This window comes from Plectrocnemia conspersa, unplaced genomic scaffold (assembly GCF_051122295.1).
Source record: "Plectrocnemia conspersa isolate PC_06_02 unplaced genomic scaffold, ASM5112229v1 ptg000005l, whole genome shotgun sequence".
In the NCBI taxonomy this organism is placed as follows: domain Eukaryota; kingdom Metazoa; phylum Arthropoda; class Insecta; order Trichoptera; family Polycentropodidae; genus Plectrocnemia; species Plectrocnemia conspersa.
The window spans coordinates 16780898-16793064 of NW_028277169.1; the positions used below are offsets into that span (position 1 = coordinate 16780898).

The 12167-nt window shown below is 30.7% G+C and overlaps 2 protein-coding genes across 3 annotated transcripts; one reads left to right on the plus strand and one right to left on the minus strand.

Annotated features, from left to right (window-relative positions):
- Positions 1 to 737: 737 nt before the first annotated feature.
- LOC148234961 (protein arginine methyltransferase NDUFAF7 homolog, mitochondrial) lies at positions 738 to 3450 on the plus strand. Its single transcript, XM_088186406.1, has 6 exons — positions 738 to 1216; positions 1271 to 1408; positions 1469 to 1588; positions 1658 to 1930; positions 1991 to 2161; positions 3234 to 3450. The coding sequence occupies exons 1-6, from the start codon at positions 785 to 787 to the stop codon at positions 3402 to 3404; spliced, it is 1305 nt and encodes a 434-aa protein (XP_088042532.1). The 5' UTR covers positions 738 to 784; the 3' UTR covers positions 3405 to 3450.
- On the minus strand, positions 3445 to 10795 carry Lamtor1 (Late endosomal/lysosomal adaptor, MAPK and MTOR activator 1). 2 transcript variants are annotated; one of them, XM_088186411.1, is made up of 5 exons: positions 9293 to 10795; positions 8339 to 8408; positions 4354 to 4499; positions 4055 to 4289; positions 3445 to 3987 (listed from the first exon to the last, which is right to left on the minus strand). In XM_088186411.1, exons 2-5 carry the CDS (start codon positions 8378 to 8380, stop codon positions 3895 to 3897), a joined length of 516 nt encoding a protein of 171 aa, XP_088042537.1. In that variant the 5' UTR covers positions 8381 to 8408; positions 9293 to 10795; the 3' UTR covers positions 3445 to 3894. The 2 variants fall into 2 exon arrangements, with proteins under 2 accessions (XP_088042537.1, XP_088042536.1); XM_088186410.1 differs by lacking the exon at positions 8339 to 8408 and having other exon boundaries at positions 10705 to 10795.
- Between the last annotated feature and the right edge of the window lie 1372 nt (positions 10796 to 12167).

Sequence of the window (12167 nt, forward strand, 5' to 3'; positions counted from 1 at the left end):
TTGCTTGTTTTTAAATGCACTGTTTTATAAATAAAGACACAATCATAGTCTTAAACCAATTAAATGATTGACTTTTTTGGGGGCTAAATTTAAATTTTTTCGCTAAATCAATAAACTGTTCATTGTCTAATATTTTAGAAGTTAAATATCATCATTTTATATTTAAAAATATTTTCAACAATGAAATAACAATAAACAATATTTACAGATAAACTACAAATTTTCATTTACATTATAAGTTATAAATCTAATATCATCAACCAGTGAACGATAATCTGAAAGATGTTTTATAACTTACGTGCTATAAAGGTAATTCAAAATTGATTAACCTGGCAGTACGTCTATGATTTTTTTGCAATATAATACTTACTGCATAAAATTAACTTCACTTTCCTTAAGCATCTTTTAAAAATAATATCACCTGTTTGTTTCACACTATCACAATTTCGCTGACCTTCCTCTTCTAAATATATGAGATTATTTATGCATGTTGCTTTACTTTATTTTATTTGTTAGCATATTTTTTTCATTTAAATAAATACGTATTTTTTAGTAAATATAAAAGAAAAATAATTCAAAGAGTCATGAAATGGATACAACTAGTAAAACTTAGTATTGGTTATCTATGGTAAGTGAAATAAATGTAATAGTTTTAAAAAATATATTTAATCCATAGTTCTTATATAATTTACTGGTCGAAAATTTTTTTCTTAAGGCCTACCAAAATGACAGCTGTCACTACAGGTTAGGAATTTAACCACACAATTTTCTCAATTATTTAATCATGTTCTCCCGATCAACGTGGATTGTGCAACAAAACAAACTACTGTCAAGATGTGCTTTCCTTATTTTGCCAAAAAGAGGAACATTCAAATCTGTCAGCAGACCTAAATTTGAAAATATGAAAAATATCGATGCGTCTAAACAACTTGATATGTCTGTGCAAATAAGTCACAGAATAAAAATGACAGGAGCTATAACCGTAGCGGAATATATGAAAAACGTTCTTACAAATCCTTGTGGTGGTTATTACATGAACAAAGATGTTTTCGGAGAACGCGGCGATTTTATAACCAGTCCTGAACTTACACAACTCTTCGGTGAAATGTTGGCCATTTGGTTGGTAATGGAATGGCAAAAATTGGGATCACCTACGCCATTTCAAATAGTCGAACTAGGGCCTGGTAAAGGTTCGTTAATGGCTGATATTCTTAGGGTGAGTTGAATTATTATATTTGAGCTTGGAATATTAATTTTTAATTTAAAATAGGTTTTTAGAAAACTAGGTATAAAATCAGAAGAGTGTAGCGTTCATCTTGTTGAAGTATCGCCAACCCTTCGGCAGTTACAAGTAGATCGATTATGTTTATCACACAAGTCATCCACAAGCGCTGAGCACACGTATGAGGTAATATCTTATTATTGTGTTCATATTGATGCATTACTTTGATTAAATATATATTTTAAGGGTGAAGGAATTTTCGGTAATGAAATGTTATGGTACGAAGATTTAGAAAAAGTACCTAAAGGCTTCACTTTTATAATAGCACATGAATTTTTAGATTCCCTACCAATACACAAGTTTCAGGTAGTATATATGTTTATTATAAAAATACAATACTTTAATTTTATTGTATTAATTTGTTTATAAATATAGAAAACTGATAAAGGATGGCGCGAATTACTCATTGATATTGACCGTGAAAAATCTAGTGAAACTGATACTAAGTTTCGTTACGTTATCGCACCGGACGATACTACAGCTACAAAATTATTCGCAAATGTATTCAATAATGAGTTAGATCAATGTGAAATTTGCCCGCAGGCTTTAAAAATTGTGCAAGAATTAGCGTCACGAGTCAATAAAAATGGAGGGATAGCACTGTTGGTCGATTATGGACATGATGGATCTAAAGGAGATACTTTTAGGGTATAATCTATTATAATATTTATCAATGTTACTATATTAATGGATTTAATTCTAATTTAGGCGTTCAAGAACCATCAGCAAGTGGATCCTCTCGAAAATCTCGGACACGCTGATCTAACCGCTGATGTTAACTTTAAACTATTGAAAGAAGTTGCTAAAGAAGCTCGAGTCTTTGGTCCTGTATCACAGAGGAATTTCCTTCAATCCATACGCGCTGACATTCGTTTAAAAGTAATATTTACATAAAAGATCAGCAATATTATTTGAATCATTGTTCTTCTTGTTACTACTAGAGACTTGAAACACTTCGATCTGTCCTTGTATAGTCACTTCCAATCTCCAGCTTGTCTCATCCTGGACAGTTCTTTGTAAAATACCTACAATCGCGTATTTTATCTTAAAACTCTCAGAAAGCCCATTGTTACTATTTACCTTTGTTTTGGATACGAATTCATATTTTAAACCCTTCAGACACTACAGCATATTTTCAAAACACTTATCATATACCAAATGCACTTGTCGGCACGACAAATGCAAGTCATAAAAACACGTTTTGAATTGCGCTTTTAACCCATTTTTGTGTCTTGTGTGTATTTGTGATAAGTTGTATTCTACCTGGTCAAGTGGTCCCCACACCACATTTACAATAGTAGTTGCTCTATTACTTTATCATCTTTTTAGGCATGTATAAAATCACTACTAACAACCACTTAAACTCTCAGTGTTATCTGTGCACTCTTGAAATATATACGCAAGAATTATCCTTTCATAAACCCAAAATACTGTGATCATCACCTTTCCAATTAATCACTTTTTTTACTCGCTGCAATTCCTATGACTTATATTGTATTGAAGTAGATTTTATCAGTTGTGATTTATTATTATCAAAAATTGTTGCCATGTACCATCTGTAGAGTAACTAAATCACCACAAATGTCACTCCGTGAATTTTCTAATCTTATGCCAATAGTCGCTACAACAAGCCTTTATGTTCAAAGGTGTTATTCGGATTCAACTGATTTTGTGTTATGAAGATTTATGTCTTTTGCGACTCCAATTTTATTTCATCCCATGTTTATTGCTTAGATAATTTCTGCCTCAGAGACATATTTTGAGTTTCCTTTTCCACTTGACCCGAGATTTACATCCTTAATTTCAATCAATAATACCCTTCTTTGTTTGAGTTAATTTTATCTTGGTTTCACAATAATTTTATAGGTTGTCATTTTGTAGAACGTTATTTTCATTAAGAAGTGTTTTTTTTATTAAAAATACATTGAATTTAATAAAATGTTAATTACAGATTTTACTGGAAAACGCTACTAAAGAACAACAGGAAAGTTTGCAATCCGGATACGATATGCTCACCAGTCCAGATAAAATGGGAGATTGTTTCAAATTTATGGCACTGTTTCCCACAGTCAACGACGAACATTATGAAAAGTTACCCGTGTTTGGTTTTGATGCAAAATAATTGTATTATCATTATGTAGACAAAAAAATAGAAAGAAATATTTATTTGTCAGACTTTTTATTAAAATATAATTATTTTACAATATTTATAGCCTATATATAATAAAAAGAAACGTTTGGTATACAATTACACATATATGTAGATTAGACAATATGATAATAATAAGGAAAAACAATAAAAATACAATTTAGAAATAAAGGAATAAATGAGAATATTATTAAAGTTATTGAGCTTTTTTTAGTGTTTAATAAACATTAACCAGTTTTATTGTACGCTCATTTAATGTGTTTTTTAAAAGTATACTTTTATAAAATTTGAGACAGCTATATAAAACATATTTTAAATAGCTGTTACTACAAATTTATAAATGTCGAAATCTTCCTCAAAATTAACCCTGTACGTCAATTACGTTTTAATGTTAACCCACTAAATAACAAGCTATAGATCTGAAAATGTGATTAGATTATTTATTTTGTGATGCATCAAATATTTACGGTATCCTAAACGGCACGACTAAGTCTTCGCGGTGTTCTACTTTTATCTTGGACATTGCCCCGACGGCTGTTTTCAAAATATTTCCTATCTGAAAAAACAGAGTCAATTAGATACATAATCAATTACAATAATGCATACTTGAGATGTTAACTTACTAATAGTTTATCTTGGGGAGCTATCGGCTCTTGTGCTAAGATGGCAGCTTTTTCAGCATTAGATACATCCCTCAAGAGTAACGGTTGTGGCAAAGTTGTCTTGGATGCGTTAGATCCGGGTAAAACACCAATACCGCCACTACTTGTTAGCCGTGTTTGATATAGTTTAACCCGCTCATTATACTCGTGAGGCTCCAAAGCGTGCGTGCCCAGAGCTCCAACGTCGATAACGTTACTAAAAATAGATTTTTTATTATAAAAAATAATCTTGATAAATAAATATATATGAGAATTATTACGTTGCTGTTTCTTGGAGGATTCGGCTCAACGCCGATTGTTCGTCAGATTTGCGAGGAGTCTGAGCTGCGCGAGCCGGTTTCGATGGTGCCGGCTCATTTCTAACCGGATCCACTAGTAGATGTGTTCGTTCGTTAATATTTTCTTCCTAAAACGATAATTTAATTTATAGATTAGTGATTCTATTTATAGAGAATGTTTTAATTTGATATGAATATCAGTATTCAAGGCGGAAATAATGTAGTAATTATTATCTTTGTTTATACAACAATGTCAAGATTTTATTTCATAAATAATTGTAATTACATTTTTTTATAATGATTTTCAAATCTAAAAATATTATTTTTGATGATATTTGAGATTCTTTAGAACAGTTTAAAATACTTTGAAAAGACACTAATAATATGATAGTTGAAGAGTTGAATTTATTTGCAACTTCACTTTGCTTAGGATCAAAATAAAAACAGAGTTTTCAGAGCCATATATATTTTCCCTAAATTATCTTGATTAGGATTTATATTCTTTGACAAAATATTCAGCATAAAATAGCAGTTTAATAGCAAGAAGCAAAAAATTTGCACGCTATAAAAGGGTAAAATAGCACTACATTAAAAATATTTTATTAATTTAATTTAACTCCAAACAACTCCACAAAGTACCTATATTTTTCTATGATCATCAAGACACGTGTCTAGAAACAATACACAATATCTCATGCACCAAATATTGCTATAATGACCACATATTATACATAATATAACGACCACAATGATTTCGCTTAAAGAGTACCACCCAAAAGACATACTCGTACCTCATTAGAAGGATTGTAAATTAACAAGGGGTTTTAACTGTACAGCCGTTGATCGAAATAAACTTTTCCCCTGATTCGTCCACGGAAACACATAAAAGACTCGACACTTACTTACATCAGCATTCGACTTAGAACTCATTTAAAGAGAGCGATCAACTCAGACTAGCGCTACAAGCCGACCCGCAGAGACCAGAGAAACTCATGCATTTCGAAATGCATCAACGAGGACTCCACATCGATCCTAACTGCCTGTTACAACCCTTTCAAAGAAACCTGGACTCGTCCTCATTTGACACTGCTATCAGATACTATTACACATTTTATCTGTATATCGATATAATTTACATTTTTGCAATAAAAATATAAATTAAAAGCATACAAACCAGAAAAATTTTTTATTATTTCTTTAGCTTTACCGATTCATAAGATATCATTACCATTTTAAAGTTCAAAAAAATCAATGGGGCCAAAGCCAAGAAGTATTGATCTGATTCAAAATGTCAAGAAGTAAAAGTAAATAAATGTCAAAAGTACTTTACATGCACTGAAATGTCGCAAGGATAAACTGACTACTGATTCTTCATCAATATGATTTGAATACATTGATAAATGTCAAGTAATGTGATTGTAGCATTTCATAGAATGGTATATTTCTCTACAATCTCGAAGTAATTCCTCTGAAAAGGGAAAAATTCTATAAATAATATTAGAATTTTAGTTCTAGTTTCTTAAAAGCTATTTTTTCTGATGAACTGATAGATTTAACAAGTTTTTGGAAGATAACAATGTAAAACTCTAAAAACCAACTCCGCCTGGAGTGTAGATTGCCAGACCCAAGCCCGGATAAAAGAGGAGGGTCTCTATTGTGGGGCTAACCACCCAACATGGAGAAATGCAAATGGTTACGAAAAAGTCAAATAAATAATAAACCCGGCCCGATTCATATTAACCTAGGTCACTGGTTCTTAAATGTATGTAGTATGTGAATTATGCTAACCCAACCCTGACTACGTTGTTCTTGAGACTTAATTTTTGGCTCAATAATCTCATAGGCACTACGATTTAATAAATATTGGTAAAAGTGTATCGCTTATTATTTAAATAAATAGTATGTATAGATATTAACATTTTTATTATCGTATAGAATATAAAAACATGAATAAAAAAAACCTACAAATTTAACTCACATAAAATATTTTTTATTCAAATATTGGTTAAAATAGTTCATATTATAATATGTTTTTTGCAAATATTTTTTTACTTAATGAGATGAATGTAGTTGTTTCCTTGAAACCAGAACCGCAATATTGGACTTGATGTTGGGAAGTTTTATTCTGAGGTCTGCTCTATATTGAGTTTCTTTCTATACTGTAATTTTATATATAACAATACCGAAAAAGTCTATTCACATAAATATATTGCGCAGAACGGAATCAAATGTTGGAGTGCAAGTGCAGGATAATCAGATCTGAGAAGTAACCAAAAATTGGAGTGTCAGTTTTGTTGAATTGTAGTTTCAAAGATGAATCACATGACAATTCCACGAGAATATATTGTTCAAATAGAAGTAAATGTTTAGCATTAGAAACTTTCATGTAAAGTGGATCAATAATCTAGTTATATATATAGACGGCATATTCGCGATGGGATCGTCTAATGTGGTTCTTAACCCTGAATGCACTAAAACATATATAAATCTATGAATAACAAGTTTAATAATAACCAATTTATTATACTAAGAAATGCTGATTTTATGACCCTGCAAAAAATGTATGGGGGAGGGCGGCAATTTTACCCTACCCTAGCTACGCCACTGCCTATGTATAATAAATAATAGATGTGCATATAGACTTCTTATCTTTTCTCACTAAGTTAAGTGGACGAGCCTTAATTAAATCGAACTTTATCCAATGATTTTACTAAATATGTTGACATATTTTTGGATATTAACAATTCCTTGTGTATGCAGCAATGGTTCCAAGTGAATTGATATGCTATACTATTAATATTTATTTTTCTTGACATTGCACGAGCTCCATCAGTGCAAATTCCAATACATTTTGACCACTCGATTTTATTTCTTGTTATAAAATGATTTAAACTATTAAATATGGCCTCCGCTGTAGTATGCAAAGTAACTGAATCACAAAATAACAATTCCTCTTGTATTTTATATTCAAATTCATATCTAATAAATGCTACAAATTAGCATTATTAGAGACGACGGTACTCTCATTCAATTGTAGTAAGTAATAGTGATTTTTGAGCACTCTTGAAAGTAACTGCTCTTTTATTTTATACAACATATATTCAATCTTATTCTTGATCATATCATTCGATAATGTAATCAAACATGTATTTTGTTGTTTTAGCCCCCAACATTGTATTCCTTATTACTTTCGTAGTTGTTCTGCTATATTATGGGAGTTATCTAGCTTGTTTTATATTGCTAAAAAAATTGTTTCGCATACCCCAATTTAAGAACTGCTGATCTAGGTAAATAAAATCTGGATAAAAGACTGAACTTAAATTTTGGCACCAGGAATATGCAAACAATGTTACAACCAGGAAAGATGCAAATAATAGCGGAAGAAATACTAAAACTCAAGATAGATACAGTAGCCCTGCAAAATATCAGGTGGAAAAAAGTGGACAAATAAACAAACGAAATTATACCCTTTACTAGTAGGTCAACTAATGGGGCACAACAAAGTACAGGGTTCATAGTCACTAGTAAATTAAATAGGATTCGAACCAATCACAACACACTATCAAAATTAAGACTTAAAGGTCCCTTATTCAATACAACTTTCATCAATGAATATGCTCCGACAAAAGAAGAAAATAAAGATAGATTTTAAGAAGAACTTCAAAAGCAGTGTGAAAAAATCCTCAAACATGATGCATTAGTAATTTTAGTAGGCTGCAATGCCAAAGTAGATAAGGAAGATATATTTAGAGAAGTGACAGGACTATATAGTAAACACGAAAGTATCAATGAAAATAGTAAACGATGAAATGAACGACGGCATCCAATAATCTAGTTATTAGTAGCATATGCTTCCCACATAAGTACATACATAATTAATAAAAATAATATATGCAATATATATATGACAAATTTAATAAAAATAATATATGGACATTGAAGTTTTAATTATAAACGGATCACTTGCCGGCACACAAAAAAAACAGCGAAACCCGAAACATCTATGCATCCTGTTACGTTCCCCTCCAAAGAGGCACCTGTTTTAAGAAATACAATTTATTGGTGAATCAATAAAAACAATCTTTATGTCCTGGTAAATTTTTTTGTTTTTCATAATGAAGTGTGAAAAAAAATTATAATAAAATTATAAATTTAAAAAAATATTGTTGTGATTTTTGAGAAGATTTTTACATATACGGTTTCTATAGTAAATGGAGAATAAAAATAAAGAATATTAATTTTAATCCAATGTAATTTGAAGACGGTAGAGATATTTTAACGAAACATTTAATTTTTTATATGTGCAAAAAATCACTAGCTTTTATTTAGCACTTGCGCGCAATCAAAAATTTTTCGCAAATTATAACGCAAGAAATAAGATCACACTTCAAGTCGTAATTTATACAAGATACGAGCAATTTTAGTTTATATTAGAAAGAAATATGTCTATCTACACATAAGAAAAAAATATTAGTATTGATGAATCAATTATTAAAAAGAAAGAGAGACTTTTCCGAAAATAGAATATAACTTTTAAACGATATAGATTTGGAATGAAGATGTTTCCATTGGCTAAAAGTGATACTGAATGTGTGTATAGTTTATTATTAGATACAAGTACAAGCACATTTATGTCAATGAACTTTACACTATATCGCCGAGAATTGTTCTGTAATTGTTTTATCGGTTATTGTTTATACATTGAAATTATTATACTAGTGTAATGTATATATCCATTAACAGGGAAAAAGGTTATGCCAAAGTGAAGCATACAATGAACCGTAATATTCAAAGGATATTTATGTGGGCCTACCTACATATATGTACATATGTATAATATATCCTTTGAACGTTACACTTCAAAATTGCAAATCTAATTAACGATATATAAATAAGTAATTATTTTTAATATTTAACTTACTTTTACAGGATAAATTATACTCTAGTTGTTTTGATTATTTGTATTATTTGATCAATATGGTTTAAACGGGAACAGAGCGGTAATCGAAAGGAAGCGAAAAGTCTGTATCAGATTTATGAGTAACTATACTATTAACACTTTCGTGGACACGTATGCAATTGCACACTTTTATATTTTGCACGGGACATGTCTACTCTTGCAGTGTGTTAATTCATCCGTATGCAAATTCGAACTTAATGTTCTATCTCAATTTACTTTGCCAGATGCTGTGCCATTAAAAATAAAATTTCGTATGAATAGTAAATAAGAAAATTAAAAAAGGTTAACATATTTGGTTGCGGAAAAATAGTATACTATATGTTTCCAGATGTTTTATATATGTATATATAATACTAGGGATAACGAAAACTAATTGAAGTAACAAATAGGCACGGCACGGAAATCCTAAAAGTACGCAAATCGAAATTGCAGAATACACGAAATATTGTACAAAAAATAATATTCTATTTATTTAACATGTCTGTATTTAATTATTGGATATTATTTCGCATAAAAAAGTTATCAAATATAAGTTTTTTGACAAGAAATAATGTTTTTTTATTTTTAGTGTCCCAGGGTATGACAAAATACATTTTTAAGTCTGCTTGCTTCTACGATGTTGAAAATTATACACACTCAATGGCAATCGATAGAAGGATTTTAAAAGCTTTATTAGGAATGGAGTCATTTCTGGGAGCTTCGTAATTGAGAAGTCTCTTAATATAAATTTGTAGTTCGTGAGTTGTTACAGTCTTAAATTTTAATTTTAGGTTTACTATTTAGAATCGGTTTTGAATTGATTTTTAATATTGTCAGTTGTAGCTTCAGCCTTCATCCGAACAATATAAACCATATTTTTCGGTTGAGTGATGATTTTTCAATTACGGAGGGTTGTAAATCACAATAAATTGTTTTCACTAGTTTATTGCGATAATTTAGCTATATGCATCTTGTTTGAGTCTTTAATTTCAGTCGGTAGGGGTTCTAGTTACATTAATTGTTTGATAGTATTTGTAAATAAGCTGAACTCAACGTTGATGTCTATGAATTTTTAAAACTGTTTTATTTATACGTTTCATCAATAATATAGGAATAGCATTAATACGAGAATAAGTCCACAAATGCGTTTAAGCATTTTAACATTATAATTTTCACTAGGGGTGAATTGTTTGCAATGTCTAATCAAAAAATGATATGCTATAGCATATTACAACAGCTGTCGTTAAATGACAACCGAGCGTATAATAACCTGTTGATGTACAATAGACTGCGACACAAACAAACGTCAATGACGTCAGATTTGAGTGTGGAATAAGTAATTGGTTTGTTTTATGTCGGAGCAAAGCGAGCATTGTCCTAGGTTGCGAATATACCTGTCTGTCCGGGCTTTTGCCGCAGATGCTGGAGCAGCAACCCATGGCCCTGCGGAGAGCGTCGGCACATCTGCCCCACCACCCGTCGTGTGCCCCTGCGCCCCACTCCGCTGACATCTGTCAGCCGGCAGTCGTGCCAACTTTGCCTTATCACAACAACGCAACGACTATTCACATTGGAATGGGGAATAAAGTCCTTCGAATGTCAGGCATGCGCAATACGCTCCTGTTTGATCTGCGGGTCCGAAGGCCGTCGATTTGACGGCCATTCGTTATCAAAATTTAAATATTATATTAAGGTTAAATATTTAAATTTTTAAATGGTTAATTCTTAGACTTTATAGGTAATATAGATATTTTGATACTTGTTAAGAATATCGGCGCCACGCTCAGAAACCAATGGTTAAAAACATTTGTTCTACTTTTGGCACTAACGTCTGCGAAAGTGACCAACAACGCTTTACAACATGGATACGTTTGAAAATTTAAAACATGGATTTTTATCGCCGTGCGCGTGTTAAGTCTACAAAAATCGGTTAAAAATCGTAATTAACAATTTATCAGTTTCGTCGACAACACTGAATAAAACAGGACAACATTAATAACCGCTTAATTGCGAGTTTTTCCAAGAAAATCTTATTTTCTGATCAGGCATGTTTCCACCTCTCTGTGTATGAAAAAAGAAAAAATGTCGCATACATGGCGAGGAAAATCCTCATGTAATTCACAATTGAGAATTACATGCCCAAAAATAAGATAAGCTTCATTCATAATTTAAAAACTCTTGATAACCAACGTATATCAGCATACAATCGAAGCTGTCTGTCTTCAATACTATTTTCTGCACTATTTCAGCACATAATAAAATATAAATTTAACTTAAGCAGAAAAAATTCAAGTTGTGCGTACCAGTAACGTAAAAATCGTGGGTCACTGCATATATAATAAATAGAAATGTAGTACTTCCTTTTGCAAAGAAGCTGTAACATAACATTATGAAAGAGCTACGGAATTCTAAAGGTTTTATTAAGCAATTATTATTATGGGAGGATTTAAAAGCGTTTTATTTTTTCTTTCACAGTGTACACCTAGTCTTTGCACAACATTGTAAAGACTTGATCTGCTTTAAAAATATAAAACAAGATAAAAAAACTTAAAATATAGTTCCTATGAGTATAAAACACTTGCAACCGACAGTGTAATCATTGCAGGATGTTAAATAATTTTCTGAATTAAGAATTTAACACCAGCTAAATAAAATTATAGTATTCTTTATATAATCATTGACTAATAATAATGTAGATTTCAGAATATTTTTTTAATTTTATAAAAATCATTTGAAATGGATTTGAATTTATTATGTGAAAATTAAATGAAATGATACTTTGCAAAATAATTAATACTGCTGAAGCATGTTTACAAATCAAATTTTATTTAAAAACCAACTAATGACAAAACTAGTA

Coding starts and splice junctions, on each gene's coding strand:
- LOC148234961 (XM_088186406.1), top strand. CDS start 785: ATGTTCTCCCGATCAACGTGGATTGTGCAACAAAACAAACTACTGTCA. Junction 1,409..1,468: donor GCGCTGAGCACACGTATGAG/GTAATATCTTAT, acceptor ATATATTTTAAG/GGTGAAGGAATTTTCGGTAA. Junction 1,931..1,990: donor CTAAAGGAGATACTTTTAGG/GTATAATCTATT, acceptor ATTCTAATTTAG/GCGTTCAAGAACCATCAGCA.
- Lamtor1 (XM_088186410.1), bottom strand. CDS start 10,749: ATGGGTTGCTGCTCCAGCATCTGCGGCAAAAGCCCGGACAGACAG. Junction 4,290..4,353: donor ATCCTCCAAGAAACAGCAAC/GTAATAATTCTC, acceptor ATCTATTTTTAG/TAACGTTATCGACGTTGGAG. Junction 3,988..4,054: donor CTCCCCAAGATAAACTATTA/GTAAGTTAACAT, acceptor CTGTTTTTTCAG/ATAGGAAATATTTTGAAAAC.